A 16,015-nucleotide genomic window follows, 5' to 3' on the forward strand; every position below is an offset into this window, starting at 1 on the left:
GTTTGTGCTGCCCATGACTGGTGCCCAATTGTATCTAAGTCACCTTTGGTACTGGAGGTTCAGAATCCAGGTCTCCTAGTTCTTTCCATTAACATTCAGCTCATTAACTGGAAACCTTGTAAAGCTGTGTTTTCACTGCTTCCTAAAGCAGCCATGGAGAAACCCACCCTGGAGAAGCCAGTCAAGGTTAGCTCTGCTTGGTGCCTTGAGGCTGAATTAATTCCTTCTTTTTTGGGGGGTGGGTGGGGCGTGAAAGGGTGCAGCTCTCCAGGGCACCAGTCAGAGGCCCTCTCAGCTGGCTGATTTGCTCTCACCTCACTTTCCAGCCTCCTCAGCTACAGGCCAGGCCTGGAGATGCCTCTCCTTTTGAGGCCGTTGGTCTGATTGGGAGGAGAAAAGCAGAAAGGGTAAGATAGCAAGACCCCTTGAAAGCATGCTCAGCCTGAGTAGGGACAGCCACAGGGAGGGGTCCAGCTTTGTGGGGATGGGCAGCTGGCTGTTGATGATCCCCCAAAAGCCAGACCTTGGAGGCAACTTATTTTAATGAAAATGGAGAGCTCCTTAGCAGCCCTGTCACTCAGGTGACAGAGCAACTTAGCGCCTGCCTCTGTGTTGACTCACAGGGATGCTGACATGGGGAGGGAGAAGAGCGATTTCTCAATTTTCCTGCTTCAGCCAAGCCTATGGGAGGCTGTCCTGCCTGGGAATTTGCAATCACTTTGACAGTAGCCAGGATATTTCCCCTCCTGCTGACTGCAGGGGAAAAAAAAGAAAAGAGAAAAAAGATTTTGCTAAGCAAATGAAAGATGTGAATAAGATTAAAGGGAGAATATTTAAATTACAGAAACTTAGTGCTTTCAAGCATACTCAAGCACTTTTGAAGCACCCATTTAGGGACTGCTGATTGATAAGAGGCGATGAATTATTCTTATCTCATCATTGACACCAGTCCTTGGCTCTCTGGAGGGCAACACTTGGTTAACCTAATTTGAATCTAATTTGAATGACTTAAAAGTAATAAAACAAGTATGTGCTTGAACCTAATAAAGCCTAATTTATTTAATAGCACATTTCTTAAAGAATTTCATTCTAGAGCTGGAAGGGACCTTTGAAATCATCCCTTTATTTTACAAATAAAGAAACTGAGACCCAGAACCGGAAAATGTTTTGCTGTAAGCTACACATAAAGACAATCTGCACTGGGGGCTTGAACTCTGGGCCCTGCATCCCATTAGGGGCCTTTTGCTCTACTCCGTGCTGACCCTACAGCTCTGCCTATGGCCAGTTCAGATCCCCTACCAAGCTGTGGGAAGTGAGTAGGGAGAGAGAGCGTCTGTGCCTTGAACCTGCCAGAATGACTTCTGCTGAGAATACCTGAAAGCTGGCCAGTTTGCCTGACCCAGCCCTTTGACCCCGCACAGTCAGTACCCACCAGATCTCCCTCTTGTCTGTGGCTTCTTCTCACCCTGTCAGAGTGGTGGCGTCAGCTCTGCCCTCCCTGGGCTGGTAAGCAACGGGGACTTGGAGTCACCACTCCACTTGGCGAATCCCCTTGGAATAAGCTGAGACTGGGAAAATGCTCTAGAAGTTCTGGCCACAGGCCCCTAGGGTTTTGGTGTGGCACTCTCTCCCTAGGACCGAGGTCATGTAGGTTCCTGGAAGGCCAGCTCAGCATCTGTGGAGGTGGTTGGGGCACGAGCCAGAGAAACCCATCAGGAGGGACCTTCCTTCCAACCTGACCTTTGTCATAGCATCTCATGGAAACAATGTGACCAGGGCTGTTTTCTGTCCCAAGGCTGCCCTTAGCACAGAAGGACCCTTCATGGCAGAGCACAATGACTGTTCTTTACCTACTTCTCACACTGGGAGTTGAATTTCGAGAACCTGATCTGTAGTAGTTCACACATACTGGGTGTGTTCTCACTGTGCTGAGTGGCATCCGTATTAACTCACTGGATCCATATCTTATAGGGAAAGGAATAGAATGTCAGAAAGCATGAGTGACTTTCCCAAGGCCACAGGGGGACCAGTATTTGACCAGGCACGTGGCTTTGGAGCAGATGCTTGACCATTCTGCCTCTCTCCATAAAGAAGCCCTGGAGGGACATAGAGAGGCCCCTAAGGGGAGAGGAAGGAGAAGAAGTGAGCTGCTTCTTTGGGCTAAGTCTGGTCCTCAGCAGGTCCCAGGCATCACCGGTCTAGGCCAGCGGTTCTGGCTCCCCCAGGGCTTCCGTCCTCACTCTTGGATCCTGACCACCCTACCTTCCAGAGCCTTGATAATTGGCTTTCGAAAATCTTCGGTGCTTTTAAGGAAAGTAAAAGTTCAACCTAAATGCAGCTATCAAATTAAAACCCAGGCTTTATGCACGAGGAGCCGGCTGTGAGTTCTTTGCTGGGGCCTTGGGCAACACCTTCGAAGAGATGGAGAAACACAGGCAGCCGTGCCTGCTCTCAGCAGGGTTATAACCCCGTGTGGTTGCCATGTCGGTGGAACTCATTGCTCTCTTGGTAAGCGTGTGTGAGTCTCATTACCCTTGTAAGTGGGTGTGGAGGGGGGACCCTGAGCAGAGATGAGGTCGCGCGCTGTGCTGTGCTGGCTTCCGCCCCCTGCCCCCGCAGCGCACGCGGGTCATACCCACTAGCTGTGGAGCCTGCCCGGACTGGGCATGAGTGTGTGTGTGTTTGGGGGCTCGACCAGGCAGCGCTGGAATGAACTGAAGGGGCAGTGACATTTTCCTGATTGAAGGAAGCAGGATTGTGGTCAGATGTCAAGGAGGCAAGCATGTCTTACAGCATCACACTTGTTGTCTGGCACTCTAGTAACTAGAACTTGTCTGTCCTGTTCAGACCCTCCGTGGCTTCCTGAAGAGAGTTCCTGGGCTAGTGTTGAGCCTTATGCAAGCCAGCCCTGATCTATCTGCCCATGTTTTTTTTCTCACTAAGTACCGTAATGATAAAGTTTGTATTTGTTTATACAAAATGTACTTACATTCCCTATTTCTTTGAATCTTCTTAGTAATCATTTTTCAAGATAAGAACACAGGACAGAGAGGTGGAAGGACCTGCCTAAAGTCACTGCACCGAGAGGAGACTGTAGCCGTGGTAGGCGGTACATTATCCTTTGGAATAGTTGCTGCCCCTCCCTAGGTCAGGTTACACTTTCCTGCCCTAATAACATGAGGGTTTGCCTTGGACTTGCTTTGGCCCCTGAAATGTGTGGGCATAAATGGCATGTGTCACTTCTGAGTCCACTGGTGATTTTCCAAGTCCCTTCTCTCTCCCAGAAGACTGGCAGTATCTCCGATAGGGGCTGCTCTGTCAGCCTGGATCCCGAGTCCTAGAGGGACGTGGAGGCAGAGCAGAGTTCGAACTGGCTCACCACGGACACGTCATGTGCATGAGAAATAAGCCATTACTGTGGTAGGCCACTGAGATCTTGGGGTCCCCTGTTCCTGCAGCACGGCTAAATCTGAGCTGACCACGTGGTGGTCAAATGTGGCTCAGTTCTAGACTTCCTGAGAGTGGACCTCTACCGCGTTTATCCCCTGCGTTCCCGACAAACAATTCTTGCTTATTCTCACCTCCATTCATTTCTTCATCCTGCATCTCCGCCCAGAACTCTGTTGAAGTCCTACCCATCTTCTGGGGTCCTGCTTGGAATTCATCTCTTCTGTGACGCTTTCCAAGTACTAGGCACTTAGCAGCATTTACTTACTGTGTGCTTAGCACTCTACTTGTTTTAATTCATCTCGTCTTCACCCCATGAAATACACATCTCTGTTAGAGTGTAGAGAGGTAAAATAGTCCAAGACACAGAATTGGTGTTTGGCAGAGCCAAGACCTGAAGCCCACACTCCTTCCACTTCATTACCCATTCTCCTTCTGTTCCCTGCTACATTTCTACAGATCTCTCCTCCTTAGCTATAAAAGTGCTCCCTTATCTGATTGACCACATTCTCTTTCATTCTTTTTTTTTTTAAATAGCATATAATATATTATTTGTTTCAGAGGTACAGGTCTGTAATTCATCAGTCTTACACAATTCACGGCACTCACCATAGCACATGCCCTTCTCAGTGTCCATCATCAAGCCACCCCATCCCTCCCAACCCACCCTCCCCTCCAGCAGCCCTCAGGTGGTTTGCTGAGATTAAGAGTCTCTTATGGTTTATCTCCCTCTCTAATTTCATCTTGTTTCATTTTTCCCTCCCTTCCCCTATGATCCTCTGTCTTGTTTCTCAAATTCATCATATCAGTGAGATCATATGATACTTGTCTTTCTCTAATTGACTTATTTTGCTTAATATAATACCCTCTAGTTCCATCTACATCATTGCAAATGGCAAGATTTCATTTTTTTTTTTTTTTTTTTTTGATGATTGACCACATTTTCTTGATCTGAGTTTAGGTATAAATTCTACCATTACTGGGGCACCGGGGTGGCTCAGTGGGTTAAAGCCCCTGCCTTCGGCTCAGGTCATGGTCTCAGGGTCCTGGGATCCAGCCTCTCATCGTGTTCTCTGCTCAGCGGAGAGCCTGCTTCACCCTCTCTTTCTGCCTGCCTCTCTGCCTACTTGTGATCTCTGTCTGTCAAATAAATAAATAAAATCTTTAAAACAAAAATTCTACCATTACTGGTGGTATGAGCTCGGGCTGGTCACTTAATTTCTCTGAGCCTCAGTTTCTTCTTTGTATCCCCCACAACACCTAGCAAGGTGCCCAGGAAATACTGATTGACTCAGCAAATGGATGAACTCTCTGAGCCCCAGTTTGCCCATTTGTAAAATGAGTGTAATAATGGAACCTCCTTCATGGGGGTGACTAGCACAGGGCAAGGCACATGGCAAGATGTATATGATACAATGTAGCTGTTATTATTATTAGCTGTAGGAAATGTAAATACAGTATATAATATACAGAGAAAAACTCTTACTTCTCAGGATGGGGATTGGGAAAACCTAGCTTCATGGCAGATGTGATTTGAGTGGTCATTGTAGGAGGCCTAATAGAATCTGGACATAGAGATGAGATGAGGGGCAGGGCATCTTAGGCAAAGGGAATAGTATAGATAAAGACACAGAGACAGTGTAAGTCTTAAAATCTTAATCCTCCTTCCCCCAGTTATACCATTATTAGGGTCAGATCTAAGGAAATAATCCTAAATATGAAAAGATTTTATGCATAAATATGGCCACTGCAGTATTTATGAAGGTGAGAACATGGAACTAACTGGTAAGTCCAACAATAGGGAAGTGGTTAAGTAGAATGACCTTATATCACCTGATATATTATTATCTGCATTATATTAGAGCATTATATTATAATTGTATAAGAAGTATGTAGTAAGGAGAATGTTTATGAAATATGTTATGTGGGAAAAAAGATAAAATGAACTATCAATATGGTTATGATAAAAGCAAGTTTTAAAACCAAAATGATAAACAAACAAATAAATAAAATACACAGAAAGTCTAGGAGGAAATATTATACAAGTGGCTTCAGAGTAATGGGTTTTGGTGATTGCTCTGATAGATTTGTTTTCTTTCTTACATTAATCACTATTACTAGAGCTAACCTTTATTGAGCACTCAATATGTATTAGGCACTGCCCTAATATTTTACATATACTATCTCACTTAATCCATACAACCCAATGAGGAAGGTCCTCTTGTTAACCTACTACAAATAGAGAATCTAAGACTTCTATATTTACACAATAATCATGTAATTACTTATACACTAGGAAAACCATATATTTACTGATTTATGTAATACTTTATAACTAAGAGATAAGAGATTCAGATCCACCCTCCTTTTTTTTTGTTACTTCAGGGATAAAATAAACATTGTTCTGCATATTTCCTTACATACTGATACTCTTATTTCTTTACATTTCTTAAAGTGATATTGGGGTCAAAGTATATGTGCACTTTCTTTAATTTTGAACTCATTTTAGAGTTTACAGAAAAGGTGCCAAAATAATACAGAGATTATCCAGTAATAAAAAAAAGAATGAGGTACTGGTCCATGGTACAACTTGGATGAACCTTGAAAACATTATGCTAAGTGAAAGAAGCCAGACACAAAAATCATACCTTATGATTCCAGTTATATGAAATGCCTAAAATAAGAAATCTGTAGAACAGAAAGCAGATAGGTGGTGGTGTGGGTAAGAAGACAGGGAATGGAGGATTGTGAGGTGGTTTCCTTTTGAGATGATGAAAATGCTTTCAAATGAGTGATGCTGGTTGCACAACTTGGCAAATATAATAAAGCCGCTGAATTGTGCACTTTAGAAAGGTGAATTTTATGGAATGTGAGCCATATCTCAATAAAGCTATTATTTTAAGAAGAAAGAAAGAAAACAGTACAGGGAGTCTCATATACCCATCACTGAGATTCTCCTAATGTTCACAACGAGGAAATGATTGGATAAATTACAGCTTGGCACTACTACTACGGAATAGTAAAAGTACAGAATAGTACGATTCCTTCCCCCACTTAAAAATTGTTTAAAAGGAATGAAGCCCCTTTATACGTGTGTATATGTGACCTCACGTTTGCAATAGTGTACATAAAATAATGCAAGTACGCAGGTGAGCTTAATACTGGTTACTCAAAGGAGAATTAAGAGAGGACAGAGGGAAATGATGCACTTTGTTTTTACAACCCTCTTGTTTAATTCAGTATAAAAGGACATGTAATTTTTTAACTTTTTCAGTTTAAAAATATTAAGAATAAAGGACAAGAGATGCTGCCCCTGGGATTTCCCATGACTAGGTAGTTATCTCTAGGTTTTAAGCAGTCCCACACGCAGGGGTCCTGTGCCATCGGCTCCAGGGGAAGATGGAACCTGAGTGGGAATCGTGGGGAATGGAGGGAGGAGTAGGAGTGCTGGTTAGGGTAAAATCTTCTGGGTTGGGCAGAAGCACATTTGAATCCCAGCCCTCTACCACCTCCTGAGCTGTAGACCTTGGGCCAGTGGCTTAACTGCCCTTTACCTTGCGGGAGCAATTAGATGTTCTCTTTCATTGAGCTCTTGTGAAAATAAAATGAGATCATTCATGCAAGGTGCTTAGCACAGTGCCTGGAACGCAGCAGCCAATAAATGATAGGTAGTATTACTATTGCTATTATTTATAGTAGATGTGTCCCAGTTGTTTAAGGAGTGGGAACTAGTGGCTATAAACATCTAGAGGAGGAGACGATGACCTCAACCTTGCCAGGCCTACCGTGCTTCCCAACACCTAAGTTGATGTGCTCCCGTGCCACCAATCTGAGAACTGACTCTGTTCTTGCTGTATTATACCCAGGTAAAGTACAAGGCTCCATTTCCCAGAGTCCTTTGCAGCAAGGGGCAAGGGAGTTCTTAGGTGACCCGTCCCTCTGGAAAGATGCCCTTTTGCTCCTTCTTTCTCTTTATGCTTCTGTGGCCTGGATCCATCCCACAGATGGTGGCTGGAGTCCTAGCAGCACTCTTGGCCCATGTAGCAACTTCAAGGAAGGAAGCCACACCCTCAGGATGGTGGGGCAGGGGCACAGGAGCCTGACACCTTGATGCCCCTGGCGTCGCCATGCCAGCCCCAGCTCACCTTCCTCTGGACTTCTTTTGTATGAAAGAGCAATAAACGTCTATGTTGCATAAGCCCCTTCTCTGGGTTTCCTGTACTGTGAAGATAAACCCAGCCCTGAGATCTCACAACACAACTAACCAAAAAAGCAATAACTCCTGGCTAAGAGCGGTGAAGGGTGTGACCTCGGGCGGGGCTGGCTCCCTTCTCCTGGGTGAGGTCGGAGGTGGGGCTTGGCCCTGACACTTACTCATCACCGATGTAGAGCTGGGGCCAGACCTCGTTGACGTGGGTGTACTGAGGACTGCCCTTCCAGAAGAGACGCTCCAGCTCAAAGGCTCCTGGGGTGCAGTACTCCTCCTCTTCCCCGTCCCCCTCCCTCTTCGGCTGCAGCCTCTTGGCAGATGGGTAGGCATTTTGGAGGCTTGTCTTTGGTTCTCGGGATGTCATTTTGGAGCCACGGGATTTTCTTTCCTTCCTGCATTTGGTCATGAGAGAGGGTCAGGATTGGGGTTAGCAGGGGACAGAGGTAGGGAATGGTCTTTACAAAAAGAAGTAGGGATAAGTTGATCTTAAGGTGCAGCAGGCATTTCCCATGCCTGCTTAGCTCCCACTTACTCTTCCCAGGCTGCAGGGATAACTAAGGAGGGCCATGATGGCAGTTAAGCAACATGTCACTGACATTCCAGTCTCCTTCAGTGCAAGAGGGCCTGGCGGTCCTCTGACATGGGCCAAGGAAGGTGTGCAGCAGACCTAAGACAGACTTCAAGCCTCAGAAATCCCTGTAGGCTGCTGGTCCTTTGCTTCCTTTCTTTTAGATTTTAGCCCTGCTTTGGTGCCTAGTTTTTCCCTTATCTGATTGGAATCTGCTGGCTCTGGCCATGGGTTCCTGCCATGCCAGGTGTGTGATTCTCCACACCTACAGGGAGTTGTTGGCCAGTGGAAAGGGCACACCTGGAAATCAAGAGCCTATTTCATCCGAGCAGCCATGCACATTCTGGGAGCTTCAGGAGCCCTGGGGTGGAAGGAGGCTTGGCTGCCTGAGGTTTCCTCGACATGTTAGGACAGTTGAAGGCAACGTTGGTGGCTCTCCCGCTTAGGGGGCTGGCAGTTGTGCTAACTTACCAGGGGTCAGAAGAGATGTTCTAAGCTGGAAAGCTGCGCTTGCAGATTGAAATGCATATTTGGAGAGTTTGTCAGGCTATGCAACTGGAATGTGGGAGAAGAGTTTCCATTGTCCCCAAGGAAAGGAATTCGCTGTGGAATTGGGCAACATTTGTTCCCTGAGCTGAGTGACTGGTGCATCTAGACTCAGAGATGCCCGAGGGGAAGATAGGCTCTGAGATTGGAGGGGAGGAGAAAAGGGCAGCAAGACTGAGAAACATGGAGTTGAGTGATGGGGAGGGAGTGTTATTTATTTAACAAATACTTATCTGGTACTTACCTTGTGCCAGACACTGTTCCAAGTGCTTTACAATTATTAACTCATTTAATCTTCTTAACAACCCTCTGAGGTAGGCACTATAATTATTATCTCTATTTTGCAGATAAGGAGAATTGTAAATTGAGGATGTCTGTAACACAGGGTCTCAGTCTTCTGAGAAAGAAAGAGTTGCTGGGGGAGGGGTGTGGTGAGGATGCAGCGCGAAGTAGGGCAGGCCAGGGATTTGGAGAATGCAAAAAAATTTGCTAGCCTCGGGCGCCTGGGTGGCTCAGTCGGTTAAACCTCTAGACTCTTGGTTTCTGCTCAGGTGGAGATCTCAGGGTTGTGAGATCGAGCCCTGCGTTGGGCACCACACGCAGCGTGGAATCTGCTTGGGACTCTCTCCCTTTGCCCCTGCCCCCACACACTTGCACACTGTTTCTCTTTCTCTCTCTCTCTCTCTCTCAAATAAATATCTTAAAAAAGTAAAGTTTGCTAGCTCCAAAGACCAGTAGGATCATTTCAAAGGACTTAGGACACAGCTCAGAGAGGTTCTCACTTGTCAAAAGGCGACAATTTGAACATGAATAATAAAAATAACTGCAATGGACTGAAACACATCAAACATTTAAATCAGAACGAAACTTGAAACATTATTCACTGTTGGAAGACATAGGGGAACTGCTCATTATTTTGAAGACAGATAAGTAAAGGGAAAGAACCTAGCATTTGTTGTTCCTTTCTGATACAAACTGTACTACTGGGTGGATGAGGGAAACTTGCTCTTATAGCAATATTCCAGATAATAAAGAAGAAAGACAACCCCATTTTACATGTGACGGACTATTGGATATAGGCATTTAGCTCTGTTTGTTCACCACACAAGAAGAGAGAATCAGACGTTGCGGACCTTCTGTGGGGGCAACACACCATCACCATGAGAGTCTTGCCAAAGGAAAACCTGAATCTTAGCAGAGCCCTCAGAGTCTAGACCTAACAACCAATTTGTAGGAAATTCCAAGGACAGCTAAATTATACCATAGGTCCCTACCTTTTAGAAACACATATCAAAATATTCACAGATGAAATGATAAAATGTCTGGGATTTGCTACAAAAATATTCTTGGGGAAAATGTAACAGTATATTGTGTATGGAGTGGGGAGTAGAGGTGGTGGTAGGTAAGAGGCAGGTCTGGAGATGGATGGTGGTGGTTGGGGTTGGATGATGGTTGCAAAGTAGCTACTGTTTCTCTTTGTGTGTCTTTGATATTTTTCATTAAAAAATGTTAAGAAAAGGAAAGGGCTAAAACTGCTCTGAAGAATGGGATTCTCCCAAGTTCACAGCAGACGAATTAAAGGATCACTAGCTAGCTGTGTGTCTTTGGGGGTCATGGGAAGCCAGGATCTGTGACTTCCTCCTGCAACATCCTGATTTGGGCGTGGTGGCAACAGAGGTGACCCTTTGCCAGATCTCTCAAAGTGTGATCTAAAGACTACTTCTGTCTGAATCATCCAGCACTTGCTAGAAATACAGATCCCTGGGTTACATCCTGGCCTGGGGCTAGGGGCCCCGGGGGTATGCATGTTAACAAGCTCCCCAATGAGTCTGATGGTCACTGAAGATTGATAGTGATTGCCCAAGAGTGTGGCTAAAGAGACAAGGAGCTGGGGAGTCAACAGAAGGGTAGAGAAGGATAAAGGTGTCCAGTATCCTTCCTATCTTCTCACTGAAGGAGGGGCCCTATCTCCAGCCCAGAAAAGGTGCAGGACTGGTGGAGGAGAGAAGAGCCAGACGATGGCCCCTTGGTGTTTATTTCTTGAGCCCGAGGGTCTGACAGGTAGTGAAAGGATGGAATGAGTGAGTGGATGGCTGGGGAGGAGGGTGAATAAGGCTTGTGCTCACAAGGACTCAGCCAGAGCGGACGAGGCAGGACTGAGTCTTTCGGCTAATGGAGGAGGGGCGGAGGTGAGCCATGGGCACCAGGCAGGACGGATAGTCTCCTGTGGTTGCTCAGGCCCAAACTCTGCTGTGGGGCCTGCCTGCTGGTGGTTCCAGTCACAAAGGGAGGAGTTGTTTCCAGGGATGGCCAGAAACTTCTGTTACAGAAACCAGCCCAAACAACCCTGTCTGCCACTAAAGGAGGCTTTCGAGAGGTGATTTGAGGGAGACGCTGGAACAAACTGCATTCTGGAAACTCTGCCTGCTTCCTTTGATCACAGAAGCTGACCTCACCCTTGCCGAGGCCGTTCCTCCACCATTACACTGGGGAAGGAGCTGTCCCCATCCCCATCTCCGTGCTGAAAGCCTCGGCTGGATTTCCAGACAGAAGAGGAAGTGGTGCGGTCTACCCAGAGCAGCTTGGCACGCAGAAGGAGCTCTGGGATCTATTATCCTCCAGGGCGCAGATTTGATGGGGGGAGAGAACAAAGCACAGAACAGTCCAGAAACCACAGACCTGTAATCTTTCCAAATCCTGAAGGCGGCCTGTGTGCATCCCTCTCTGCGTGGCTCCCAAATTTCTGAATCTCAGAGAGACCGAGAGTGTCTGTTTCCCAGACCACAGCCAAAATGGAAGGGGAAGACAAATCTGTTCTGTTTGGTTTCCATAGATTCGACCCAGAGATTAACTGCCAAGGTCTCGATGACACACACAATATCAATCACAGGCTAAATGTCATAATGAGAGCTGGGCAGGTTGTCAAGAGAGGCCTCCAGGTTTCTGTTACAGCTTCATATTTAAAGGTTTGGTCCCAGGAAACCAAATGCCAGCCTAAAGGCTACGTAGCCTGTCTCCTCCTCACAGGACAGCAAACTCAGGCTCCTTCCCGGAGGTGCCAGGCAAGTAACGTGGAGGGAAGCGGGTTGCGTATTTGAGAATAAAACAGACAAAACCCCCTAACTGTTGGCCTCAGGCAGGAGGCAACAGGGAGTGGTGGGGAGCAACTCTTCCCCTGATGGGCACAGCAGCTTGCCCTTCCCTGTGGGAATGCGAGCCCAGATTGTCTGATATTTTTATGAGAAGTCAGAAAGCCAGAGTTTTTTGAGAAATCTGCTGCTGTTCACATGTAGGCAGCTGAAGGCGAAGCTCTCCTTGCCCTGTTCCATTTCCTCAGCTCGGACGGCTGCCATGTAAGTGAGCAGTCCCCTCACACTACACAAAAGGCTTCCTCTCTCAAGCCCCTGAATCTCCCTGCTGGAGGGTATTTTCTGGTCTTTATGCTGGTTAGGCCTAAAATAGGAGGAGTTACCCTCAAAAGTTACTGTTCTTGAGGGTCAGGCGTTGATGAATAGGTACCCCTCAGATTCCTCCCTACTCAGGGGGACTTCTGTGGGAAGTCTATTCTACACAGTGTCCCGGAGAGGTAACCTGCTCACACTCGTCCTGTCTGGGCTCTCTTCCCTCCCAGACTCACCCCTCTCTGCTCGCCACTCGTAAAAGCATCTCCACATAAACAACTTGAACCCAAGCCCTGGTCTCAGGGTCAACTCTCAAGGGAACCTAAGCTAAGACACTTTACTGCTAGTTTTAAAACATTTGAAGATACTAAGATACTAAGAGAATTCAGAGGCCAAGTGATACTTGACCACGAAGGCCTAGAGTGGCATTTCCCTCTGTGGAACAGTGGCCTTGACTTTGAGATGCTGTTTCCAGGAATAATTCACATAGGGGCCCCTTGTTAAATCTGACTCCATTTCATAATTTTTGATGGTACAGCTCACGTTTGGTTAAAGGTGTCCCCTGCCCAATAAGGGAAGGCTTCGAATGAATTCAAAACCATCATTTCGACACCGTGATTGGACTTTATGTAAAAACAAAACAAAATATCTTATTAGTTTTTTGGGTTTTGTTTTTGTTGTTGTTGTTGTTGTTGTTGTTTTTTAACTAGAAGAAAAATGTCAAAATGTCAATGCTGTGAGCAAGTGGCAGGACTCTGGGAGTTTGTTGTTTTTTTTTTTTTTTCTCTTTTCTATTTTGGGATTCTTTAAATAAATAATCTTATTTTATAATAAATCACCATGTCTATATTTTTAAACTGTGCTGACCAAACAGAACATCTGGGCAGGAAGCTGCCTGTGACTTCTAATTTGTGATTTCCACTTTATCTTCCTTGCCCCCGGGACCTGCCACTTTCCTGGGGCCCTCCACCTCCTTGTCCCTCTCTCCCTACATCCACTGGCTCTAGGCCCTAGTCTGCTCTCACAGCCCCAATGATCACTGAAGACACTCAGGTCTGTACTTTGCATCCCCCTTGAGTGTCACTTTTTTCTTAATAAAATGGAGCTGTAGCCAGAAGGGTAAAGTCAGTTTTAAAAACAAGCAAACATGCACAGCTGGTTGAGTGCCTGACTCTTGGTACAGGTTCAGGTCATGATCTCAGGGTTGTGGAATCAAGCCCCGCATCAGGCTCCACGCTCAGCAAGGAGTCTGTTTGAGATTCTCTCTCCCTCTCCTGCCCCTCCTGCACATGCGTGCATGGGCTCTCTTTTTCTCAAGTAAATAAATAAATAGATAAATCTTTTTTTTTTAAGATTTTATTTATTTATTTGACAGAGATCACAAGTAGGCAGAGAGGCAGGCAGAGAGAGAGGAGGAAGCAGGCCCCCCACTGAGCAGAGAGCCCAATCCGGGGCTCCATCTCAGGATTCTGGGATCATGACCCGAACTGAAGGCAGAGGCTTCAACCCACTGAGCCACCCAGGCACCCCTAGATAAATCTTTTTTAAAAATTTAAAAAAAAAATTAACAAAAACCCAACCTGAACTCTTTCTAAGGTGGAGGATGGGAGCAGCCAGGTGGAGAGACACATTAGTTATTTCAGTGGGAACACTAAATCTCTCAGTAGACCCTTGAACCTGCAAAGACTGGCCAAGTAACCACGGAACGTGAGCAACAGACCTCCTACCTCCTGCTTGTCAAAAGATACCATCTGGGGACCCTTTGGATGAGAAAAAAATAAGTCCTGAAGTATAACCAGGAGGTGGTGGTGGGAAACAGAGAGCTAAATTATTCTGAGCCTTCTAGAATATTCCCTGAAGGGGCGAAGGCCCCTGCTGGAGGGAAGGGAAGGAGGATGTGAGCCGCAGACAGCCAGGTGTGGAGTGTCCAGCGCACACCATTCTGCTGAGAACAGGGATTCCCGGTGCTGAACTGGGCAGTGTCCTAAAGCTAAGTCAGCCCTCTCTTTGTCACCCTAAACCTTGAAACCATTAGATGCAAGAGACAGCCATGCTGGTGGTGGTTTTGAGAAATCAAAGGGAAAGAGGCTTGAGCAGGTGGAGAGAAGAGAACACCGGTTTATGAAGCAGCATGTACAATACTCACTAAAATAGTCAACACTGGCTAGGTGCTTATTTTAGGATGATGGGATTATATGTCATGCTTCTTTTTAAGGCACAGTCTATTCTAAACTTTCTATGTTGAACATGTATCACTTAAATATATGAAAGGGGGAAAATAGCCTATGAACGTTCTATTTTAGAATTGTTCTGGACAAAGTAGATGCTCCCCCTACACCTATGGACTAAGGCACAGAAAGGTGACCTTCAGGACGAGCCCTGGCCAAGTATTTCTTACATCTCCCATGGCACTGAGTACCCTCCCACTAAGTGGCCATGCCCTCCTATAGGCTTCTGGTAGCAGAGCCAGGCCTAGGTTATGTCAGAAGGTCATTCTAGAGACGCCTGAGTGGCTCAGTCAGTTAAGTATCTGCCTTCAGCTCAGGTCATGATCCCATGGTCCTGGGATCGAGTCCTGTTCAGTGGAGAATCTGCTTCTTCCTCTGCCTGCCTCTCCCCCTGCCTGTGCTCTCTGATAGACAGATAGACAGACAGACAGACAGATAGATGTTAGATTGGAAAGAAAAGAAAAAGGAAGAGAAATAAGAAAAGAAAGGGAAGGGAAAACTAAATAGGCACAGGGCCTTGGAAAAGGTCCATGTAAGTATTGGGTTCTGAAGCTTTGGGGTAAATCCACCTCTAAAGGAAATGTCCTTCCCTTCTGACTGGAGAAAGAACTCAGGTGAAGAGAGCAGCCCCCTTCCCCTGCCCTGTGGTGTCCGAGCCAGCATCCTCAACTTGCCTTCCACGGTCTTGCTTTAGCCTCCGTCAGCCAACGTCAAGGGTGTTCCGGCGACCCAGAAATGGGCATGAGGGGTGGCCTCGTTTCCTTTTTGACTTCGCCTCACAAGTTAGGCTTGGTCCTGCCCTCCACCCCCAGGCTTTCCTCACACATCCCTCTGTTAAGCATCAGGTGTGGGCTGGGCCAGAGAGATGTCTGCCTTCTAGAAGTTTTTGGTCTAGGAGAGCAGTTTTCTAAAGTAATCTTAAAACAACCTCCTCTCCCTTTGAGGTCATTCTGTCTGGGTGCCTATGCATACATGGCGCGTTTACCTTCCTAGTGCGTTGGGATCATGGGGGAAGTTCAACTGTATTTAAATGTATGCACACCACACTTCCTCCCGGACACCACCCAAGTTGGGCTTGGAATGAGCCTTGAAGGAAGAGGGAGAGTAAAACTGTTATGGTGGTGGGATATGTTACTCTGTTAGGAGAGTAATACCTTCTGCGGTATGTGAAGGTCTAGAATTTGGCAGCAGCGAACGTACATAAATAAACATATTTTTAATTTACTTCAAGTCAATGCTTGTCTTTACGCATCTTAAACCTGTAAAAATGATCCCAACGAGGAAATAAAAGTTGTGGATTTTTAAAAAATTAAAACCTGGACGTGAAAGCCCAGGAAATTTTTGTTGCCTATAATTTAATTCCTAACGTATCTGACACAATCCAAGTTTAACAGATTTTTTTTCTTTTCGATTCTGGCAAGCATGTTAACAGGAGGTAATTATGTGAATTAATAGAAAATCCTTTGATTAAAAAAACAGAAAAGCCTTCATTTAAAGAGGTAATTTAATATTCCTTCTGTGATGGTGTTGATGTCATAACTTGTTTGATTAACTCTTCAAATGGATTCAAAGTGCTTCAGGGTGGTAATTTATGAAGTCTTAATTGATTTCCCCA

General features: G+C 46.0%; 1 protein-coding gene across 1 annotated transcript in view; it reads right to left on the minus strand.

Moving 5' to 3' along the window:
* Positions 1-16,015, minus strand: part of LOC111145446 (dual specificity phosphatase and pro isomerase domain containing 1) — a 36,073-nt gene that overhangs the window by 16,792 nt on the left and 3,266 nt on the right. Inside the window, exon 2 of the mRNA XM_022500335.1 lies at positions 7,822-8,049. Coding sequence (XP_022356043.1) covers positions 7,822-8,049 — 228 coding nt within the window. The remainder of the gene's footprint in view (positions 1-7,821; positions 8,050-16,015) is intronic.

The sequence above is a fragment of the Enhydra lutris genome, unplaced genomic scaffold, assembly GCF_002288905.1.
Source record: "Enhydra lutris kenyoni isolate GAN:26980312 unplaced genomic scaffold, ASM228890v2 scaffoldscaffold12, whole genome shotgun sequence".
NCBI classification, from domain to species: Eukaryota; Metazoa; Chordata; class Mammalia; order Carnivora; family Mustelidae; genus Enhydra; species Enhydra lutris.